The 20793-nt window shown below is 53.9% G+C and overlaps 1 protein-coding gene across 5 annotated transcripts in view; it reads right to left on the reverse strand.

Annotated features, from left to right (window-relative positions):
• Positions 1–20763, reverse strand: part of PIP5K1C (phosphatidylinositol-4-phosphate 5-kinase type 1 gamma) — a 33375-nt gene extending 12612 nt beyond the window's left edge. For all 5 annotated transcript variants that reach the window (XR_007373358.1, XR_007373357.1, XR_007373356.1 and 2 more), the window contains exons 1-9: positions 20551–20763; positions 8458–8489; positions 6818–6904; positions 6364–6494; positions 5655–5772; positions 3729–3881; positions 2172–2471; positions 1293–1498; positions 425–508 (exon numbers count right to left, since the gene is read on the reverse strand). Coding sequence is in view for 2 of the 5 variants with exons in the window: in XM_048927520.1 (XP_048783477.1) it covers positions 425–508; positions 1293–1498; positions 2172–2471; positions 3729–3881; positions 5655–5772; positions 6364–6494; positions 6818–6904; positions 8458–8489; positions 20551–20650 (1211 nt within the window). In the remaining 3 variants the exon portion in view is untranslated. The remainder of the gene's footprint in view (positions 1–424; positions 509–1292; positions 1499–2171; positions 2472–3728; positions 3882–5654; positions 5773–6363; positions 6495–6817; positions 6905–8457; positions 8490–20550) is intronic.
• Between the last annotated feature and the right edge of the window lie 30 nt (positions 20764–20793).

Here is a 20793-nt window from a genome sequence, read left to right on the forward strand (position 1 = left end):
CCGCACAGGAGTGCTCACTGCTGATCCCTGCTCTGTGGAGCATAGCTTTGCTCCAGCCAAGAGGTCAGCAGAGCTCACCAACAGCTGGGCCAGGGCTGCCTGGGAACCCTCCAGGGAAGGAGGAGCAGGGCTGCAAGATCTGCAGCAAATCACCCTCCCTCCCTGAGTACGTGCTGCCCATCCCAGGCACAGTGATGGGGAATTTCTTTAAGAACAGCTCATTAGACCTCAGGCAAACAGCTCGGTGTCCCCAGCTGTTCTAAGGACAAGATAAAAATCCAGCGCTCCCAACACGCATCAGACAGCTTTAGGCAGCCTGCCTACACACCATCAAAGGCTTCAGGAGAGGAAAATCTTCTGCTTTCATTCAGTATTAAAATAGATGGAGCACACTTAGAGGACAGGTGACTGCAGAGGCACCTACCTGTACGACTGAAGGATATCTATGATTCCTACGTGGAGCAGGAGACGCTCTCCTTTGCCATTCACTGCTGGGATTCCTCCCATCCTGCAGGTGAAACAAGGCCACAGTGACTTCAAAAGAGCTGTAAGGCCCCAGGACTGAGGAAGCGAGGTGACAGCACTGGAGGGAGGGCTCTGATGTGGTGGTCAGACAGTACGAAACCTAGCAGCAGTCACCTACCCAGCCAGCCTATCTCACACAGGGGCTGCCTGCCTGGATCACCAAATGTGAGACGTCAGGACAGCACCTGTGTTGTATGACAACAGTTCCATTGGGCCGGAGAGCACCACATGGATTTTTCTCAGCTAAGGAATATTTCATTCTGAGGACCGGATCAGTTTCAAATTAGCACGAGCTGCCTACAAAGGGCAGCACATCAGTAAGGACAAAAGTATTCCTTAATACCAGCCGACGGCGCAGCAGCACCAACACACAACAGAAGCATGCAAGCATAAGGCAGGCCACTACAATTAGGGATGCTTTTTGAAAGAATGGAAACACTACATTATTTCCTGGCTCCACTGTGACTGATCCTCCTCTGAAACCAGAACGGCTGGTTCCACGGAGTGCGGCTGCCAGCAGCAAGCACAGCAAAGTGCAGCATTGGGTAGCAAAGTCCACAGGGCCAGCAGGACAGCCAGGAGGAACCCCCAGCCCCCAGGGACCGCAGATGGGGCAGACCCTGATGCACAGCTCCATCAGTTACACAGCTGACCGTGCTGGGATGGCTTCACACAGCAGCGCCGCAGCCCAGCAGAGCTGTAAGCAGTCCTCAGTTTGAGAATTACTCTGCCCCCCCCCAGCAGGAGGAGCCCAGGTTTCCACCTACGTGTCATCTGTGTCTATGGACTCCCCCCGGGCAGCCCCACCCTGGATGGACTCCATGGCTGTGGAGTAAAGTGCCTTTTGCCCCACGGGACGCTTCTCATCCGACGTGCTGTGCGCTCCCTCCGACTGCCGCTCCCGTTCTTGCTGGTCTATGTTATGGACACCAAGCAGCAGGCTGTAGTCCATGATTTTAAAGCTTTCCAACACCTGCAAGTTAGTACAGAATTCAAGAGTAAAGACAAAAAGGCACAGGTCAGCAGTCCAAACAAAGCAAGATCCCAAAACACGGGACGGCCCATCCGTGTTCGTGCTAACAACTGCTTTGCCAGAGCTTGAATGTTTCTGACTAGTAAACATCTCTGGATTCTGCAGAATTTGGCCACCCCACAACCCAGAGGGCTGAAGGCTCACAAGTAGCACGTTATCTGTAAGAAGAACCCTGGTGCTTCTCCCAGAGAGCTGTGGGTGCCTCATCCCTGAGGTGCCCTAGGCCATGGATGGGGCTCTGTGCAGCCTGAGCTAGTGGGGGGCAGCCAGCCCAGACAGGGCTGGGGCTGGATAGGCTTTAAGGTGCCATCCAACCTGCCACTCTGTGAGTCTATGATAAATGCCTGTTGCACGTTGCATAGGAGAATGCATTTAGTCCCAAGGGCCCGGCTACAACTGGCAAGACTGCCACAGTTTGAAGCCGAGGTGAAAGGACGTCTCAATCCTCTGAGACTGCCACAAGATTCAACTCCACTGCTTTGCCTTCACCATAAAGAGCAGCAGAGGGACTTCTCCTGCTTGGGGGTTAGCAGATCAGCAATACTCTCAGTCCTTCAGTCTTCCCCACACCTGAAGCTCTGTTATCCCACTCCCTGAATCACCCCCTCCTTACCAGACAGTCTCGCTGCAACGTCTTCACCAACGCACTGAAGGTGTCTGCATCCAACATCAGGCCCTCAGGCATGTCCTGAATGAAGTCCAGGTCTTTGTACGTGGGGCTGGACTTCTCTTTCTCCTTCTTGGATGCCCGGCGTTTATAGGTTGAGCCTTTCAGGTCAAACTTCAGGTGCATCTTCACCACGCGAGGCAGAATGTTGTTCATCACCACCACGCGGATGTTTTTGCCCCCCGATTGCACACAGTACAGTCCATAAAACTTTGGCAGCAGCGTCCGCGGGTTCTGGTTCAGGTTCTGCAGCAAGGTTGGAAAAAGCATCAGGAAAAGTCATTTGGAACAGGACTTCCAAGACAGAGAGCACGAATGAAGCAGCCAGTCTAAGGATTCACCACCCAGAGATTTTCTGAACTTCACATAAGAGCTGGCTGTTACACCTCTGACAAACTCCTGCGTTTCAGTGACTCTGGGACCTGAAAATACCACTGGGCCTCGAGTACAGGGATGGGATGTTCAGAGCTCTTTGGGCAAATAACCAAGTCCGGAAATTCCCTGCTTTCCCCATCAACAGCAGCTAAAAAAGGGAAACCAAACTGGAAGAGAAAAACACAAATAAGTGGGAACTTCAAGCTTAAAAATAACAGCCATCTTCGACTCTTCAGAAGCGTCAGAATTCAAGAGCCATTCTTCAGCCCAGAATAAACCAGTTTTTTTGTTGTTGTTGTTGCCTTTTTTTTTTTTAATTTCAAACAAAACAACATCAATTTTCTCCTCCTCCTTCTGGAGAGCTGCTTTACAAAACACACAGATGGGCAGAGCACGGATATCCTGCTCGACTACTGCGTCCTTTTTTCAGACAGCTGCGTTATTCGGAATGACACGACAGACGTGATTTGCTTGTTCAGCTTTGGGAAAGTTTGGGAAGGAAACAGAACATCTCTGCACTGCGATGAGGAAGGACCTGACAGCTTCTGACAGACAGCAGAAGCACAGCTGCACTGAATGTCACACTCTCACCTAGTGCAGGAGTGAGCCCTCGTCAGTGTGCTGCAGCGTGAGCTGAAAGCAACGGAGGCAGCCAAGCAATGCAAACCCCACTTCCCAGCTCTAAAGGAACTCAGGATGAACCTCCTGCTTCCTCCTCATTCACACTGAATGGGTTTCCCAAGAACAGCAGAGATCGGGCTTTAGCCCTGCATTAAGCCCCAGGCATTGGAGTGCTGCAGGGAACTCGCAGCTCTGCACCAGAGCAAAACTCTTTGAACTGAGGGAATTTCAGTGCCCTCATCTATAGTGCTGGGTCTCTCAGTGTAGGTATGCAGACAGGCAGCTCCTGCTTTGCACACCTCTCTAGGCAGCAGATTCTGGTTCTACTTTACTGCCTGTTTGCAAACAACTGGTGGGGTTTTTGCTTTGGGATTGGCTGCATGAACAGCACTGGTGCACAGGGCAGGAATGCCACAAGAATCCTGGATGGACAATGTGCTCTGTGTAGGGCTGGGGACAGAAAACTGCCACTGCAAACCCAGATCCCAGGTGCTGGGTGATACCCACCATGTAGTAGCCTGGAAGGAGCTTCTGGAGGAATTCAGCTTCTTTGTGCATCACAGTTTTTATGATGAATTCATCGTCGCTGGTGACATAGAAGAGGGAGCCGCTGGCACCAGGGTTGGAAAGCTCTATCAGGGGCTCGTTACATAATGAGTACTAGGGAGGAAAAAGATGATGTTTTCAGCCCAGCTCATTGCACACTGAGCTCCATGACCTTGAGGGCTTTCCCCAGCACGCTGCCTACCCGGGAGATTAAGGGGTAGCAAAGCTCAAAAGAGAATTATTTTCATTATAGGTTAGGTCTAAGCAGCAAAGCTGATGGACAATTTACAATTAGAGAGCAAGATTACAGTTGAGGGCATCCCAACTGCTCAGAATCAAGCTAATCTTCTGCTTTCAGCAACATCCAGGCTTCATAATGACATCTTATCTTCTCTCATTGTGCGTGTCCGTGTGCATCGCATCGAGGCTCCTTTCAGCACAGACAGAAAGACAGGATTTTAAGAGACAAGCCAGTCTGCTCTGGGTATCTGTGCTGGAGGGAACACGATGCTCTGCTGCTCTCAGCAGCCTCCCTGGCCTCGTGCTGCCCTGCTACAGATGTGCTTTACAGCCACATCTCCCCCAGCTCCTGCTGGAAACACGTGAAAAGCCTAAGAGCAGGTGTCCAAACAGAAAGGAAGGGATCAGCACTCAGAACAGGGGGGGGATTCTGCATCGGGAGCACATTTCTAGGCACCAGGCTGCAAACAGCAGGAACAGAAATACAAAGCTCGAGTGCAGACGTGCACTTTGCAGTGAGGCACCAACCCCGGGTGTCTGTGGGGTCAACAGGGTCCCCTCAGCACCAGGTGAGGTGAGGAGAGGAAGGCAGGGGACGTAAGGGCCGTAATCAGAGCAATGAATTAAATGCTCGTCATCACGTACTGAAAACAGCTTTCAGCACTGCGCAGATTAATGATCCAAGACTTTATCAAGTTAATTATCTCATGCATAATTAAAGGCATTTGCTGCTGTGGCAGGCAAGAGAGAATCGGGGGAAGCAGAAGCAACGAATCAGAGCCGTGACCTTTGCAGCAGCTCTGTGCCTCACCCGGGTTCTGAGCCACTCATCAAAGCAGGCAGCGTTATCTCGGCTGGCACAGATGGGGAGCGCAGTGACTGTCAAGCCATGCAATGGCACAGACTCGTTTCTGCTTGCATGGTTACAGCTAGGGTTACCCCTGCCTACTGCTGGAGTCAGAAAAAAGCGGCTGTTAGAAAGTGGGGAGGGTGGGAGCTCATTTGGATGGGCTTTTAATCCCCTGAGCAGGGCACTGCCAACATGCATGGCACCTAATTCAACCCCAGCGCACTCCAAGCCTCAGCAGCCTGCATCTCTGGGCAGTTTAAAAGCAGCTCTGAGGAGCTTTCTGAGCCCGGGAACAAGCTGTGCGTTATTCTGTCTTTATAAGATGATTAACATAACTGCATTCACATAGTTCTCAAGTGAGTACACAAGGACAAATTCCCATCTTTGTCCTCGGAGCCCCAGGGGACATTACAGGGTTGCGGCCAACAGAACACAGCCCCTTTTGCTGGTAAACACAGCGAGTTATTGTTAGGGACAGCAACAGAGGAACCCCATAACAGCCTGTGCAGCGCACACTTGAAGCAGGTCATTTCCCCTTCCCTCCAGTGTGAGCTCACAGCGAGCTCTCAGCAAACACAAGCTTTGCTTGAGTGGTGCTGGCCTCACTGGGATTATCCCCCAAAACTGAGCAGGAGCCCCACAGCCTCTTCCCACTCCTTGCTGGGATTCCTTCACTCTTCTCTGCCCCTTTTAGGTGAGATCAGCTGACAGCCTCAATTTAGGGGTACGTTTACTGCATTGCTCCAGACCATCTTGAATAAAGCAGGGTAAACACAAGTCCAAAAATACATCCATACCAAATAATCATCTGGACGAATCCCAAAGAGCTCTCGGAAGTACCGAAAAGCCACTGGTGCATAGGTTTTGAACCTGAAGTCAGCATAATGGTGAGCTGGGGTGAGATTGCTTCCTTCACTGCACGAAACAGACATGAGATGTGTGAGTCCTGGTGTTACCAATCACAGGAAAGACGTCTTGTCGAGGCTACTGTATGGTAAGGATAAATTGAGCCTTGCAAAAAGACAAACAAACAAACTGCCTTTCCTCTGGGGCTGGACAACAGGAAAGTGGGTTTTAAATTATCTGCCACAACCTATTGCCAAAGAAAGCAAGGAACAGCCACTTGCCAAGCAGGATGTGTTCACATGGAGAATACAGCTCTTGTGAGCTCAGTTCATTTACAGAGGTGAAGAGCCCTAGAATGAGCTTCTCCCATCTTAAACAGTATAATTTGGAGGCAGATATCCTACAGATAGGAGGAAAAGCACACAGCAAGGCTAACCCAAGCACACAGCACTGCACCTTGCATTGTACTTCCTTGCAAGTCAGTGCAAGAATCTAACACTTCCCACTGCTATGTTTGCACAAAATAGATGCATACTTAAAGCACCCAGAGCATCCATCTCTGTCATCCAAAGACAGATGGAAGCTCTCTTGAAAAAATCAGTGAGAGGAAAAAAACAAAAAAGAACGCATCCGTTCATTTTGTTTCCTTGTCTCCTTTACCTTGGGAAGAAAATGCTCTCCACCACGTAGAAGTCCTGCATCAGGACATCTCTCTCTGGCTTGGAGCTCAGGTTGCCGACTGTGTACCCGATGCCCAGCTGGATGGCGCCCTTCAGGGTGGAGGAAGTGGTCTGGCAGGGAGGAAGGAGCCGTGTGTCAGTACGCAGAGGCTGTGGCTGTGATACTCCTTGCACTGCAGCAGGGCTGTGCCTGTGCCTTCCACGGCCGTCCTGAGCACTGCATTCTGCTAAAGAAGCTCAACCAGCTGCTGAATGCATCCTTCAGGCCTCCAAAGGTTGGCACTTTGCAAGACGACACAGCACAAGGGCGCTGCATAAAATCTAAATCAAACTGGTTGCTATTGGTTGCTAAGCCAGGAAAGCTCAGCTGCAGCACTCCTGACCCCTGGCCCTGATTTCTCTGCCCACCACCAACGAGCTCCCCAGATCCACACCTTTTTGTAGGTGGTTTCTCCAGAAGCATCAACACTCCGATGACCAATCTTCTTTCCTTGGCCAGGCTGCCCTGGTAGCGATGGGCCCTGCAAGGAAAGGGCACGGTGACATCCCAGAATAGCCGGCCTGGCCGACAGGAACAAACAGAGCAGCACAGGCTGGACCAAGCCGTAAGGATGGAGGGATCCTGACTGCAAGAAGGTGCACTTGGCACTGGCAAGCTCCACCAAGGCTGTTCAATTTATCCATCCATCCTTCAGGACAGCAGGGCTGAAAATACCCAGTTCCCCCCCCCCCAGCACACTCAGCACCAATGGGGCAGAGCCCGTGGCAAAGCTATCGAGCCAGGAGAGAAGCTCGTGCCCGGGATTCCCTGCATGCTTGGCTCTGGTTTCCCATCGATTACAAACAGCGACGCATTAAATCAAACCGCGAGAGGTTTGCTCTTAAAAACCCCATGCCCTCAGGTTTCATGGCAGTGCCTCACACTTCACTGGAGAAACGAAAGGCTGATAAGGTGGATAACACAACCCTGCTCCTGCGTTCACATGGAGATAATCCATTTAAACGAGATCTCATTTGTTAACAGTTCAAAGGACGAGCTGCAAAAACAGCTCCTCCTGAAGTTTTGCAAAGGAGGGAGCAGATGGCAGCTGCAATCCAGCAGGCTGGCAATGCAACCCACTGGGTTAAGCTGCACGCAGCTCCTCTTGCAGCCCCAGCAGCCAGCTGTGGGGAGCACCAGCAGCACTTGGGGTCTTGGGACACTATGGAATGGCCAGGCCCTGGCTGCTCTTAAAGCAGAAAGATCCAAGGTCACTTCCCAAGTAACAGTGTTACATCACTGTCTCTCAGTGCTGCACAGAGCCGTCTCTCAGAGCTGCAGCAAACAGCAGATAATTTTGTTCAGACAGAAGTTCTTTGTGGTTTAGCTGTTCATCAGGAGCTTGCAGCTATTTCTGGTCCCGCACTTCGGGAACAGAGGGGCAGCCTCATTTCTCCTTCAAAACCTTCCTACCCCTCTTTGAGCATCTTCCTGCAAGCCTGCCTCTCCTCACGGCTCACCACCACCCTCCCACAATAATTAAGCCACAGGTGTTGGTTCAGCAATTCCCATTGTATGACAAACAGCAACAATCTCCTGCATTTTCAGGCCAAGAAGAAGCGGGGCTCATTCTGCACTGAGGAAAGTAACTTTTAAAGGAGTTTTCTGCAATGCGCATTTCTGGGCAGGCAAAAGGAACAACATCCCACGTTCCTGGCAGTGTATGGAAGGTTCTGCTATTCATGTGTATCAGTGCTCATCATCCCAGGTGAGTAATACAAAAGGGGAATGCTGGAAACTCAGATCAAAGAAAACCCACTGGAACACAGCGCCCTAAAGCACGAGTTTGGGGCACAGCTTCCAGACACAACCCTCACACTGGGCTCCTGCTGCCAGGTGATGCAGGAGGTGACAGTGATTCTGCAGCCTGGGTTATGGGACAGACATCAACCCCTCGAGCTGCTGCAGGGCTCTGTGCTGCGCTGCTGCCTCGTCCCACTGCCAGGAGCAGGTGAGGCCCTGCAGGAGCCCAGCACGCAGCCTCCATTCATTGCGCTCTCATTTCTCTGCAAGGGGTTTTCAAGACCATCTCACCTCGGTGATGGCTGCTTTCTTCGGTGCCAGACCTGAGGAGAGAAAGGCAGAGCATCACTAAAGACAGGCATGTGAGATTAAAAACACCCAGAGACAACAGACTGCTTTGCTCACTCAAGCAAGCTGCAAAGCCCATCAAGCAGTTGTGCTGTTTTCAGTTTCACTTCAGTGCAGGAGCCTCAAGTTCCTGGGTTCGCCCAACAACACAAAAGCACCATTTCTCCCAGCAATTGTTTTTTCTGGAGGTTCCAGCAAAGAGTTCTAAGACCCATGTAAGCAACAGGGCTGTGCAACACCACAGCCAGATGCATCCAGAGGCCCACAGAGACGCTCGTGAAGCTGCTTCTCATCACTCCACAATGCACAAGGATCACTGAACTTATTTGGAACCCAGCGTCCAAATACAACACAAAAATGAACCCATCGCTTATCTCCACTGCTGACTTTGGGAGAAGCCACCATTCTCACCATTTCTCCATTACAGCCAACAGTGAGACAGTAAGATTTTGCCTACAGCCTTCAGATACAGGACCAGAGCTGGGAACAGCAGCCAAAACCACCTCATCCCAGTGGTACGTTCACAGTCTGCAACTCAGCCTCCCAAACCAAGTGCTTTGCCTGCATATGCAAACCTGGAGCAGCTTTGTTTTGCTGTTTTGCTTTACATCACACTGCCTTCACTTGCATGGGTTGAAATCCAGCTAATCCACAGCACAACCATAAACCAGACAGGGTGACCATCAATGGAGCACAGCACCGTTTGTCTTGGAGAATCTGGAGCTGAAACTGCAGTTCTTTGGCCCACGACAACTCGCCTTCCTGGTCACCCAGCACAAAGCCCAGCAGTGGGCAGGGCAGGGGGATGCACAGCACTGCAAGGGCTGGGATGCTGCCCCGTGTGGCCAGGAGCCCTGCTAATCTCTTTGCTGCGCTTTGTCACGATTCCAGAGTGGGAGATTATCTTTAATTTTGCGATAATTACCACAAGCTGCTTTCATTGCCAGCCTTTAAGTGTCTGCTGCTGTACACGTACCAAGTGTGGGATCCACACCAACTGCTCGTAGGAAGGACCCAGGGCAAGGACTGGGGATCTCCAGGAGAAACAATGCTTCAGGTGCATGAGGGAATCAGCAGCAAAACCTCTCCAAAGAGGAAAAAAAATCAGCTTTATGAAATCAACTCCAGGCAGAACACGAGAAAAGAAAAACCTTCCGCTGTCTCAATGCTGACAGATGGACCTGCGCAAACTGCCCCAACCCCAGCGCGGGGGCTGCGCAGCCATGAGAGCTGGCGCTCGGGTCTGTGGGGCAGCAGAGCTGTGCAGGGGGAAGTCTGGGTGCTCAGCAAGCTAATTGAAACGATTCTTATCCGATTTGGTGCAGCTCAGCGCGGGCGGAAGCGTTTGGTGCGGCTCTGGTTGGAGAAGCGTGGGCCGGCCTCAGCCCTCTGCCCGCTGCAGGGCTCTGCCGTGCCCGACCTGCTGCCTTCAGCTCTTCTCACCCACACGCTGCTCTCATTCAGTTCGATGCTGACGCTGTGCCGCTCACCGCTCCCATTTCCAGTTTTGTCTCCATTGCTTCCATCCGCCTCTCAGCACAGCCCGCCCGGCTCCTGCATTGCAGCTGCAGCCAGCGGGATGCGATCAGCCCCACAGCTGCACGTCTCGGCTCCAGCACGTGCCCCAGCTCGGTTTCTGCATTCAGTTCTGCCTCTCCACCAGATTAGATAACCCGTTTCTGCTCTTACACAACACGCTGCCTCGACAAATTCACGCTCTGAGCTCTCCAGGCCCCTCGCCTCTCGTTCGTGTGATGCAGGCAGGGGGCTCACCAAGGAACCCACACCTTCAGCTTCGTCCTCCTCCTCTGGGCCCTCAAGTCACCATGCAGTGCAGCGGGGTTGGGGCACCCTCTGGGTGCTGCCAATGGGGACACACCAGCGGTGGCACAAGTTTAGCAGTCCAAGAATCATCGATCTTTTGGGCTGAAAAACAAAACTCGGGGGAAAAAACTTTTCCTTGCTGTCCACAACCTATCCAGAGTTAAAAGCATGGGTTGCAAGCTTGACTTACACGAGGAATTTCTCAGGAAAGAAGCCTTCTTTATGAGACGTGCACACACTTATAACTCACAGATATTTAATGCTCTACGACACTCCAGAGAAGCAATGGAAGCAAACTGTAGGAGCTGGTGGATCTGTCTGGGCTCCTTTTCCCCAACAGAGGCGGTGCTGCATTCGAGTGCTTACCAGGAGATCTGCACTGTGACTGCAACTAAAATTCATGGAACACAAACAGACCCCTGGATGGAATTCTGCTGCCGTTCAACGCTGATGGAGCCAGCACCAGCAAACCTTTTGGACTGGAGAAGGTGGAGGCTGTGAGCACAGCAGTGCTGTCTGCTCAGGCTGCCCCACGCCGCCTGCTTTAGGGCACGAGCTGGGAAAGGCAAGGGCTGTGCATGGGGAGCAGATGTGTGGAGGCAGAAATATGGAGAGAAAGGCTGGAAGTGCAACGTGTCCATCCAGAGAGACAGCTGCTGCTCTCTGCGAGGGCCTGCTGAGAAAATGAAACGAAGGCAACACAGCAGCAACTGGGAGAAGATGCCAGGAAACAAACCTTGGCCAGGAGCAGTGCCCAAATTGGCACACATGGGAAGCAGCCCCCGAACTTCTCACAGCCCAAGAGCAGCATATGGCACCAAGTGGCCTGAAGCAACGGGCTGGGAGGAGCAGGGACAGGACGTGCAGCAGCCACCCTGAGAAGGCAGCTCCTTACACCCTGCCCTTCCCAGCCACGATGACCTACTTCTGATCACTACGTGCACTTTCTCTCCTTTGGACAACAACGTTGGGTTGGGATGGGAGGCATCAAGAAAGCCGCAATACTAAATGGAGCACTGAGGTCTTTTCCCACTTTGATGCAGCATCTCTGGGCCGACGAACGATTTCCAGGACCACCTACAAGACCCTGTGCTGGTTCCACAGCACCTGGCACCCCGATAAAGCTGGCGGTCAGCAATCCCCATAACCCCACACAGCTTCCACTTGGGGAAAGCTGACGGCGCTGGCACCGTGCCCTCTGCCATGCCAACACCACACCCTGCTCTCCCTTCCCACCCCTTTGCCTCATTCACCTGAGCATAAACTAGTTGGGGACAGAACGTTGTGGATATACGAGCTAAGGGAAAGCGCTCCACGTGCTGCAAGGCAGGACGGGGCTCTGGGGCACCGTGCACAACACGCTCCATCCCTCACCAGGCACCAGACCCACAGCCAGCCCTGCACACCATCACAGGGACCGCCACCAAGAGGTGTTTCTGCACCAAAGGCAGCCATCAGCCTGCCTTCCTGCTCCAAGTTTTAAAGCAGAAATTCACCCTGCCTCATACTCATCTGTTCAGCCAGGGCGCAGGGATGCCAACGCCTTCCTGCCCAGCTCTGCTCCCTGGATGCAGGTGCAGGACAGCATCAGCCCTTTGGGATGCGGGTTGCTGAGGCAGGATGTGCCCTGCTAAAACGTTTCCTTGACAACTAACCAGAAAAACGCTTACAGCAGGGAAGGCCAATTACAGCAGGGAACAAGCAGGACAAGCCGGGGGAAATGAAATTTAAAAAGAACTGATTTGTTTCCTTGTCTCCCATCAGCTGCATGTAGGAAAAGGACAATTTTAGAGCGCCTGTAGCCCGAACCGTGTGACACATCTGACAAAAAAGCCAAACAAAAACCTCATCAAGAGGAGCCCACAATAGCTGATATCCAATAGCAGAGAAGGCTGCAGCCGCTCGGCTCTGCTGTGGTTATGCAATGCAGGGATGGATGCTCAGCCTCTGTGCTGGATGGGAAAGGTGCAGCCTTATCTGAACGCAGTGTTCTGGCTGCAGGAGGGCGGCGGGGATGAGCAAAACACGCTGCCAGCACATCCCAGAGCGGGGTGAGGGTGAGACGGTCCCAAGGTCAGCAGCTGCAGCCTCCTCCCTGCCCCGGCTTCGCTCCTTAGTGCAGCCTTCAAGCCCAAGTCTGCCTAAAATTCAAGCAAAGCTTAATTAGGATTAATTAGAGACAGCGAGCAGCAGGGCAGGAAGCGCAGCCTCTCTGGGATGGAGGCAGCTCTCTGCATCCATGACACCACAGCAAAACCATGATGCTAATTTAGAGCAAGGCCATTACAGGCTGGAGGACTTTGAAGCTATGGCAAGGGCCAGCTGCCCCCGGCCTTTGCTGGGGGGGAGGATCAGCTCTGCATCCCTGCACACAACGCAGGGCAGAAGGAGGAGGTGGCTGGAAAAACAAACCTGCTTGGAGCCAGTCCCAAACTTCTGGAGCTGAAAAACAGGCTGGGATGTAGCTATGGAGAGGGTCGGGTCCCCACAGAGTCATTAAGTTGGAGCAGATCTGCGTGATGCTCCAGTCCAACCCCAAACCATCCCACCATGCCTGCTGACACCAAGCGCCACATCTCCAAAGTTCTGCAGCCCTTCTGGTGATGGTGACTCCACCTCTCCCTGGGCAGCCGTGCTGGCACCCCTCCAAAGAAACTGCACCTAACATCCACCCCAAACCCTCCCAGGTCTGAAGGCCACAAATCATCTCAAAGACACACCTGGATTTTTCAGGAGCGAGGTATTTCCTGATTTACTCCAGCCAAAGCTGCTCGCCTAAATCCTCTAAGATTTAATTCCCCTCTTGCTAATGTCTCCTGACAGAGATTTTCCTGGGGGTGCTCACACACCGGGGGCTAAAAGGGATTTCAGAAATGGGTCGCAGAGCTGCGGCAGGGGAGGCTCAGGCTGGGGGATAGGAAGGATTCAGCAGCAGTGGGCGGTGGGCTCCTCGAGCTGCTCACCACCACCTTCCCTTCCCTTGTTGAGGCCATTTGTGCTCTGTGCCCGCAGTGCTTTGGTCTGATGCTTCTGCTCCACGCTAACAAAGGCACCTGAACAGATGGAACAAAACAAGCCATAGCAGAATGAGCTCCAAAGATGACGTGCGCTGCTCACCCCAAATCCCAAAGGTGCTGGGGACGCTGCTGGGCTCCCAGCACACATCCATGCCCAGAGCTGCACTGCTGGGGATCCAGAACACAGCACACAGCCCCAGAGCTGTGCCAGTGGATGGGGAATCTGAGCATCCCCTATGAGGAGCAGGTACAGAACAAAGCAATAGGAGACAGCAGCATCACATGAACTGAATTCCAGCAATTCTGAACCATGTGGCACTTAGCTCCATAAGAAAAATCCTGCAGGAGCTTTAATCCAGCTTGCTAAGGCTTCCTGCTCCCAGCACAGCCCTGCAGGCTCCGCGCTTTGTGGGGTGGGAGGAAGAAAGACAACATGCAACCACGCTGGCCAACCATTCTCAATGGGGAATGCAACACACAGAGAAGTCGTGCTGTGTAAATCCCAAACCCCGTAGCTTTTATGCTATGGGCAGACAGCTCAGCACACAGGTCAGGGCTCCTTCAGGCCCATCAGTGAGGCCAGGGGGGTTTTCAGTGTTGTTTTCAGCACATCAAAGTGGAAGTCACAAGGCTTGGAGCAGTTGAGCATCCATGGCTTTGTGTGCAAAGAGCCCAAGGCAGCTGTGATGAAGCAGAGCTGGATGCTGCAGGGCCACGAAGGACGGACGCGACCCAACGCCGCAGCTCTGCACTGGGAGCCTCTCCAGCCCCTCTGCTGAAACAGGTGCACCAGTTTTGCCAGCACTTAAAGGCCAGCCATAAGGCATAGGATACGTGGAGAGCGTTCTCTTGGCAAGTCCAACGACCTAAAAGAAGAAGCTCTAATAGAAAACATGAAATAACAGGCAGCACTTGCCACTTCTGCCCATGATCTGCTCATTCCCCCTCGGGATGAGCAGCTGCCATTCAGGCACGGCCCACCTCTGCCTCCCACAGCCCTCGGAGAGCCCCATGTTGTTACAGAATGATGTCGTTTTTCCACCCTGAATTCCTGAAAATCCTCTGTCCTCTTGCAGCAGCTCCCTGAGAGCAGTTACAAGCAACCTTAGGATGCTCATTCCTTTGCTTTCACATCTTTAATGCTCATTTTTGGGCATTCTCAGCCTGGCTGAGCATCCCAGACCCTTCGTCTCTCTACGACTCCTGCTTAATGCTGCACAGAGCACAACATCCACCCCTTGGAGAGTACAGGGCAAAAAGGTGTCATCATCTCTCTTCCATCAAAACTGACTGAAGCCTGAAGGGATTCTGCCCTGCAAGGAAGCACTCTGGATTTAACACAGCGCACACACCAACACCGCACCTGAGCACTGGGAGAATCAACGTGCAGCTTCCACTGAGCAGAGGTTGAGAAGAGAAAAATCAAACACTACCAAACTGTTGGTCTTGCAGATGTTGGGCTGAGCAGAAAGAACTGAGCCTGATTTCTGGCTTGGCTGGAGCACAGCACAATCAGCTGGCACTGCCTGCACCGCTCCGAGATGCCTCCATCTCCCAGCACTTACACTGAGGATGCAGCAGTGCTCAGCAGGCGACGGCTTCAGCCAGCTGCCTCCCTTTGGAAAACACCAACATGGATGACTTTGCCTGGAAAAATCCACAAAGTTTGATCCATCAAATGTGCAGAGAGATTATAGGAGAAGTGCTGCAGCAGCTGCTGTCTCCAACCTGTGCTAGAGGAGCTGGTAATATTTTGCTTGTGCAACTGAACACAGCAGCAGGGACTGCGTGGGCATGAAGGCACACACAGGTCTTCCCTGGGCTTTCAAAGAGGACAGCAAGGCAAATTGCTTCTGCCCCCCGAACTGAACCACCACACAGAGCATCATCAGCGCTGCGAAGGAACCTCAGCTCCTCCTCTACACATATATAGCACTTTCCAAAAAGAAACCAGGCCACCCAACCAGGCAACCAGAGCAAATCACCTTCATTTTACTTTGCAAAAGTAGAAACCTGCATTTCTGGGCCTTATGCCAAGCCTGAAGGTTTTTTTCTTAAATCCCTCTGATCTTCAGGACCTTGAGTAAAATCCCATTCCCATGGGCTCAGCTTTGGGAAAGCTCTGCTTAGTGCAGCCAGGAGCTGCCCAGCCTGATGGAGCCACGCAGAAGTGGAAACAGAAGGGAGCAAGGTCTGAAAGCAGCAAAAACTGAGCCTCAATCGCCAGCAGGCTGCAAGCACCAGCGCTGGGAACAGGGTGTGCTCACACTGTGACTGCAGCGCTGCCTTCACTGCTGCCCGATTGCAACTGGAGGGAGAAAAACAACAAGTGAAGATCCAGGAGACTGGGAGGATGCTGCTGGCTTGGCCTTCAAACCACATCTCTTCTACTCACAAATGAGGAATTTCACCCTAAGAATTCTCTCCTGCTGTTGGAATGGGTGGCAGACTCAGACAACCTCCCTGATTTAATACATGGCAGAATAAGAGCAGTGCTGCCCACCTCCTCCCTGCCCACCCCTCCAGACTGGCTGTTTGTTTCCCCACCAGCTTCAGAGCAAGCAGCAATTTCAGCCGAGAACAGATTCTGCTAATTACAGCCCTGTGCCCTGCAATGAGCTGCAGGTGGCCCAGTGCTGATGGGGCACTGTGAGGGCCGTGCTCAGTGGCTCTGGGTGCAGCTGCAAAAGTTCCACTTACATCACCCACCTTGGCAAAAATAATGGAATTCTTCAAAAATCACTTTGTTCCTGCTTTTAATATTTAAGAGAACCACTCACGTGATGCACAGAACCACAGAATGGCTGGGGTTGGAAGGGACCCCAAGGGCCGTGAATCTCCAACCCCCTGCAGGGCCACCAACCTCCTCATTTCACAGCAGCCCAGGCTGCCCAGGGCCCCATCCAACCCGGCCTTGAACACCTCCAGGGATGGACGGGGCATCACAGCCTCTCTGGCAGCTGTTCAGCACCTCACCACTCTCACAGCACAGAACTTCCCCTGACATCCAACCTCCATCTGCCCTCCCTCCATTCAAACCATTTCCCCTCGTCCTGCTGTCATCTCCCCTTGCACAGAGTTGATTCCCCTCCTGTTTGCAGGCTCCCTTCAGGCACTGCAGGCTGCACTGAGGTCACCCCCAGCCTTCTTTTCTCCATGCTGAACAAGCCCAGCTCCCTCAGCCTGTCTTTATAGTGGAGGTGCTGCAGCCCCTGCTCATCTCTGTGGCTCCTCCAGACCCTCTCCAACAGCTCCCTGTCTTTCTTGTGCTGGGGGCTCCAGCCCTGGACGCAGTGCTGCAGATGGGGCCTCACAAGAGCAGAGCAGAGGGGGACGATCAGCTCCCTGTCCCTGCTGCCACCCCTCTGCTGATGGAGCCCAGGTTTTACGACTGCAGATTCAGGTTCTATGCATTTCAACAGACCCGAAGAAAAGAGCAGTGAGATACAGGTTGCCCAGGGAGGTTGTGGATGCTCCCACCCTGGAGGCATTCAATGCCAGGCTGGATGCGGCTGTGAGCAGCTTGGTTGAGCAGGAGGCACCTCTGCCTATAGCAGGGGGTCGGAATTAGGTGATCCACCAACCCAAACCATTCAGTGATTCTATGAGAGGGATGGGTTTGCTTTGGTGAAGGAAGCAAAGGGACGAACCCTTATGGTGAGCAGCCTGCAGCCATGGGGTGACCGCTGTGACTCAGCCCACGTTTCTCACCACAACCCAGCGCCAAACCCACACACACGCCGGGAAAGCCACGAGAACACCCGATGGAAGACAACAGCTTAATTAGGGGCTGACAGAGCTTTTTGCTGCAACACGTGTGGGTGAGAAGAGACGGAATGACAGAAACGCTGCTTCGATCGCTTTTAGCTTTTCCATTTCCCAGAAAAGTTCTGAGGTGAACTCGGCTGCTGGCAGCACTGCAGCACACGAGCGAGTGCCAGGCTGCTGGGGAACGCAGCACTGCTGAGAGCTACCTAAAGAAGGCACAACCACAACATCACTGGATCGTTGGCTCGCCCTGGGCTGCTCAGAGGCTCCGAGCGCAGGGCTCACCTCACACAGCCTCATTTCCTCAGAGAGTAAATCCCCAGAGAGGAGCTGGAGAGCCCCACAGTGCTTCTCCTTCCAGCACAACACGAGCTGGCAGAGCAGCACTGGGCACCGTGCTGAGAAATCCAGCGCTGAAGAGCTCAGGACAAAACTCACCCATGGGATTTTCACATGACCCTCCTTCCCCCCTGCACTTCTGCAGTTTAATCCCATCATGAAATCGGCCCTTTGCTTCACAGTGCCTTGATGTACCTCTCCACCACAAACACGACTGTCACCAACCAACCCTTCCCATTGGGAGAACACCATGCAGAAACACATGCAGAGGAACCACCCTGCACTGGGAACGTGCTTGGCAGTCCGAAGAGACAGCTGGGCACAGCAAAGCACAACAAGGGCAGAAGCAGCGTGCAACGAGAGCAGCTCCCTCGGTCAGGACGCTGCCCAGCCCTAATTCAGCACTCAGCTGCCTGCATTCGAACGATGGATGTGCTGGGAAAGAAAGCAAGTGTTAAAATTCCTGCTCCTGCTCTTCAGGCTTCAATCACCTTATAAGGGAAAATCATATTTATTTACTAAGGCTGTGCATCCCTGCAGCCCTCAATGGCTGTGTCAGTGACTCGCTTCCACCATCGCTCGCAGTCACACGCTCTGAACACCAACCCCTCATGGGCTGCTCCCCATGGGGCTGTTCAATCCCCCACAGCCCCAACCTCCGTGGCCAAGAAGCAGCGAACTGCTACCAGACCCATCACTGCACGCCCTGCTGTCCCAGCCTCCCTCCCTGGTCCAGGCCCATCCATGCCTCAAAGGAGGAGGATTCTGGAGCAGCCTGAATTCCATTCACGCTGCCTCGCTCCTTCCCTGCAGCTGAGCTGTGACTTATTGACTGTGAAGGAGCTGCAGGGTCTTTCTGAGTTCAGGGCACAGGGTGTTTTTGCCTAGCTGGCTCCCCCTGCCATCATCTTATAGCACCATTTCACAGGAAAGAGGCACGTGACATCCAACTGAACCATAATCGTGCTGAGGATGATGTTTACATTTGATTTTTCCTCAAGCTGATAAGCTCTCTCCAATTTCCCTCTCCATCACGTTGGTACAGATTGAGCGGCTCATGCCCCACGGGTTGGAATTCTTCTCTTATCTCTCATCTGCTCACTGGAAAAAAAAAAAAAAAAAAAAGGGCTTTCAGCAACCCTTCAGTTATCACTGCAGAGGGAAGGGCTGCGGAGCTCTGCTGTGGCATCCAACGCTGCCCCAATGCCTCTGGGGCCTCGGCTGTGCCCAGCACACGCAGAGACCTCCACGCATCACTGCAGCTCCTGAAGCAGAGGGATTCAGCCCCAAAGAACATTCTGTCCCTGCTGCAAGCTGTAAGCAACACACAGGCTGCGACCCATGCAACAGGAGCCACGAGAAATGGAAACAGATTGAAACCAACTCTCAGCCCAATGGGGAATCAGGATTTCCAGACTCCACCTTTACAAGGAGAGGGAGGAGAGCGCTCTGTCTCTTCTGCTCTCACAGCTCCTACTGTGAGCCGCCAGCCATGCGACCCCCGGCTCAGACGCAGCCCCTGAGGGCAATGCTCTCCTCCCCCAGCTCCTGGGGACACCCCAGACCAAAAGCCTTCATTGCCCACTGCACTCAGAGTTCCTCAGAACCCCCCTGCAGCTCCGAGCCCTGCACCAACACTGGTGAACAACCCCCCATGCTGCCTGCAGCTCCCTCCGAGGACCAGAGGCAGAGGGGCCAGGAAGGAGCCATTCACACACGTCAACTTTTCCAAACTCCATTTGCAGCCACGGCGATTACAAAACGTTCAAAACCTCAAGGCCTTGTTTTCACAAAGACACGGATTAGCCCTGTTTGCTCACGAGCATGCCCAGCTGGCAACACTACGCTGCTTTCCTCCTTCAAAACACACCCTGAGGGTTCCCAGAGCTCCAGAAGGGGCCCCGAGCTCAGTCCCGTGGGGTCTCACTGAGCGGCAGCCTCACTCTCTCCACCCTTCCACGTCCTGTGGGGGTCTCACTCCAATGGGGGTCCAAACAGCAACGGTGCAGGGCACGTAACGTGGAGATGCTGTGACTGGGAGTCACTGAAACAGGATGAGGTGAGCATGAGAGCCCTGTGCACAGTTCCATCTGCTGCAGCCAGCAGAGCTGATCACGATGCTGCTGCCATGCCACCAGGCCTGCGGGTTTGGCTCCTTCCAGAAAACACTCAGGGCTGCTTTACTGCTGTCTGCAGCCTTGGGAGCTCTGAGCGACACAGCTTGGGATCTGCTTAAGTGAGCAGCATGCAGCTTGATTCAAAGAAACGACATAAACACTGAAGCATTGGTGTCGTTACTAGCTCCACTTCATCTCTGCTATCAGTGTAAGGTAAGAGCCCATAGGCTTGGGAAATGCAGGTTCACTTGTGATGGGCAGTAAAGCACCCAGCGCTGAGCTCCGGTCTCCATAGACACCTGGCTTTGGACTGAGCACCAAACAACCGCACAGAAATGCAGAGAGGGGGGGACGTACATCACAACAACGTGCCAGGGCCGAGCACAGGGACGCGGGTGCCTTCCCTGCCACGCTCCCCAGCAGCACAGCTGAGGGCTGTCAGCCCCACAAATCCTGCAGCAGAGCCCGAGGGCTGTGCAGGCAGCTGGGGGCTGCCCCACATCCACGCGATGACGTCCATGAAATAAGCACGGACCCGCTGCCAGGTTTTGGTGTGAGCGCTGCAAGGCACGGGGTGGCCGACAGACCGCAGCCCGCATCTCTCAGTGCCGCGGAGGAGCTCCGGGAGCGGACAGCCCCCCGGCCCCGCACATCCAAAGCCGGTTTTGAGACCACGAACGAACCACAGAGCGGCAGAAAGGTGCAACTCCGGCCGGCGCGGGCCGCCCCGTGCCCCCCCAGCACGGAGCCTCAGAACCACGGGCTCCGTCCGCGTGTGTGGGTATGGAGCCCCCACCCACATCCCCCATAGGGCGGAACCATTCGGGCTGGGGGGAAGGGGGGGGGGGGACATCTGGAGCGGCCCACGCCGAACCCCGAGGGTGGCGCTGAGAGGAACCACGAGACGGAACTGGGGGGGGAGGAGGGGACACAGCCCGGAGGGGCTCCGCGGGGGGACGTTACCACGTTACCTCCCGCCGCGTCCGGTTCCCCTGCGCCGGCCTCCGGGGTGATGGCGCCGGCCCCCGCCACGGCCGAGCCCTCCGCCTCCTCGGGCACCTCCAGCTCCATGGCGGCCGCCGCCAAGGGCGCGGGCAGGGCACGGCAGGCCGCCGCCGCCGCCGAGCTCCTCCCGGCTCCGGCCGCCGCCGCTGAGCAGCCTGGGAACGGCGGGGACCATAGAGCGCGGGAGGCGCCGCGGCCAGACACGCCCC

The sequence above is a fragment of the Lagopus muta genome, chromosome 26 (genome assembly GCF_023343835.1).
Source record: "Lagopus muta isolate bLagMut1 chromosome 26, bLagMut1 primary, whole genome shotgun sequence".
NCBI lineage: Eukaryota > Metazoa > Chordata > Aves > Galliformes > Phasianidae > Lagopus > Lagopus muta.